Source organism: Trichinella spiralis, assembly GCF_000181795.1.
Source record: "Trichinella spiralis strain ISS 195 chromosome Unknown Scfld3610, whole genome shotgun sequence".
Lineage (NCBI taxonomy): Eukaryota > Metazoa > Nematoda > Enoplea > Trichinellida > Trichinellidae > Trichinella > Trichinella spiralis.
Window position 1 is genome coordinate 1 of NW_003530549.1, and position 934 is coordinate 934.

The following is a 934-nucleotide window of genomic DNA, read 5'->3' on the forward strand; positions in this document are numbered from 1 at the left end:
AAGGCTATCAGGGACACGTCAGTGACAATCAACTATGCAAATTCATAAGCAAACACAGTGTTTCAATTTGTGACGGTGACCGTGAAATTGTACCTGCATATCACGCCCACATTTTGTAGGACATCGACAGTAGGGGACGCCTGGTCGAAAGCCGGTGATCGTGGGCGGTGCGGCTGTTATTCCGTCTTTCTTATTTTGTCATTGCTGTTTTCGCTGTTTTGTGCTTTGTCTAATAAACTCTTAACCTCTCGCGATGGTGTGAAATCACGTAGCGTCGACGAACTCTACAAATGGCGAGCGCGGCAGGATCGACGGGCCGGAATGGATTAGGCCGTCAGAGATACTTACCATGTTATTGAACGTGGAGACCTGGTTTGAACACTTGGAAAAGCACTTCCGTGCCTCCCGTATAGCCCCGGAGAGACGAGCATCCCTTTTTCAGTATCATACTGATGAGGAGGTGCCGGGCGTAATGAGGGCTATGCACGTCCAGGTAACGGACGATTACGATGGACTGAAATCAGCCCTGTTTGAAGCCTTCGGTGTGCGCACCGGTTCAGAGAGGTTCTCCGCTGAGTTTTTCCGGCGTAAACAGCAACGGGGTGAAAGCGTGCGGATTTATGCTGGTCACTCGCGCTGGCTGTTCACGAAGGCGTTTACCGGACTGAGTGGTACAGCCGCCAAGATCCTGCTGCAACAATTTAAAGCAGGACGGATAGTTTCACGGATGCGATTGAAGTTACAGCCCGGGAAGAGCGCATTTGGAGAGGGCTCAGCAGAGAAGAACTGGCGGAAGTGGCGCGGCAGTTGAAGCAGCTGCTGATGACGGACATCCCTGCGGCTGCAAAGAGAGCGACTCCCCAGCAGCGACGCCGGCGGGAGAAGAAAGACCGCAGAACGTGTTGGACATGCGGAAGAACGGGCCACATCAGTA

General features: G+C 52.8%; 1 protein-coding gene across 1 annotated transcript; it reads left to right on the top strand.

Annotated features, from left to right (window-relative positions):
- Positions 1-349: 349 nt before the first annotated feature.
- Positions 350-931, top strand: Tsp_14447 (conserved hypothetical protein; the record flags this gene model as incomplete). The annotated part of the gene is made up of 2 exons (XM_003367824.1): positions 350-654; positions 740-931. Coding segments are annotated over exons 1-2 (497 nt in total), but the record flags the coding sequence as incomplete, so codon positions are not given.
- Between the last annotated feature and the right edge of the window lie 3 nt (positions 932-934).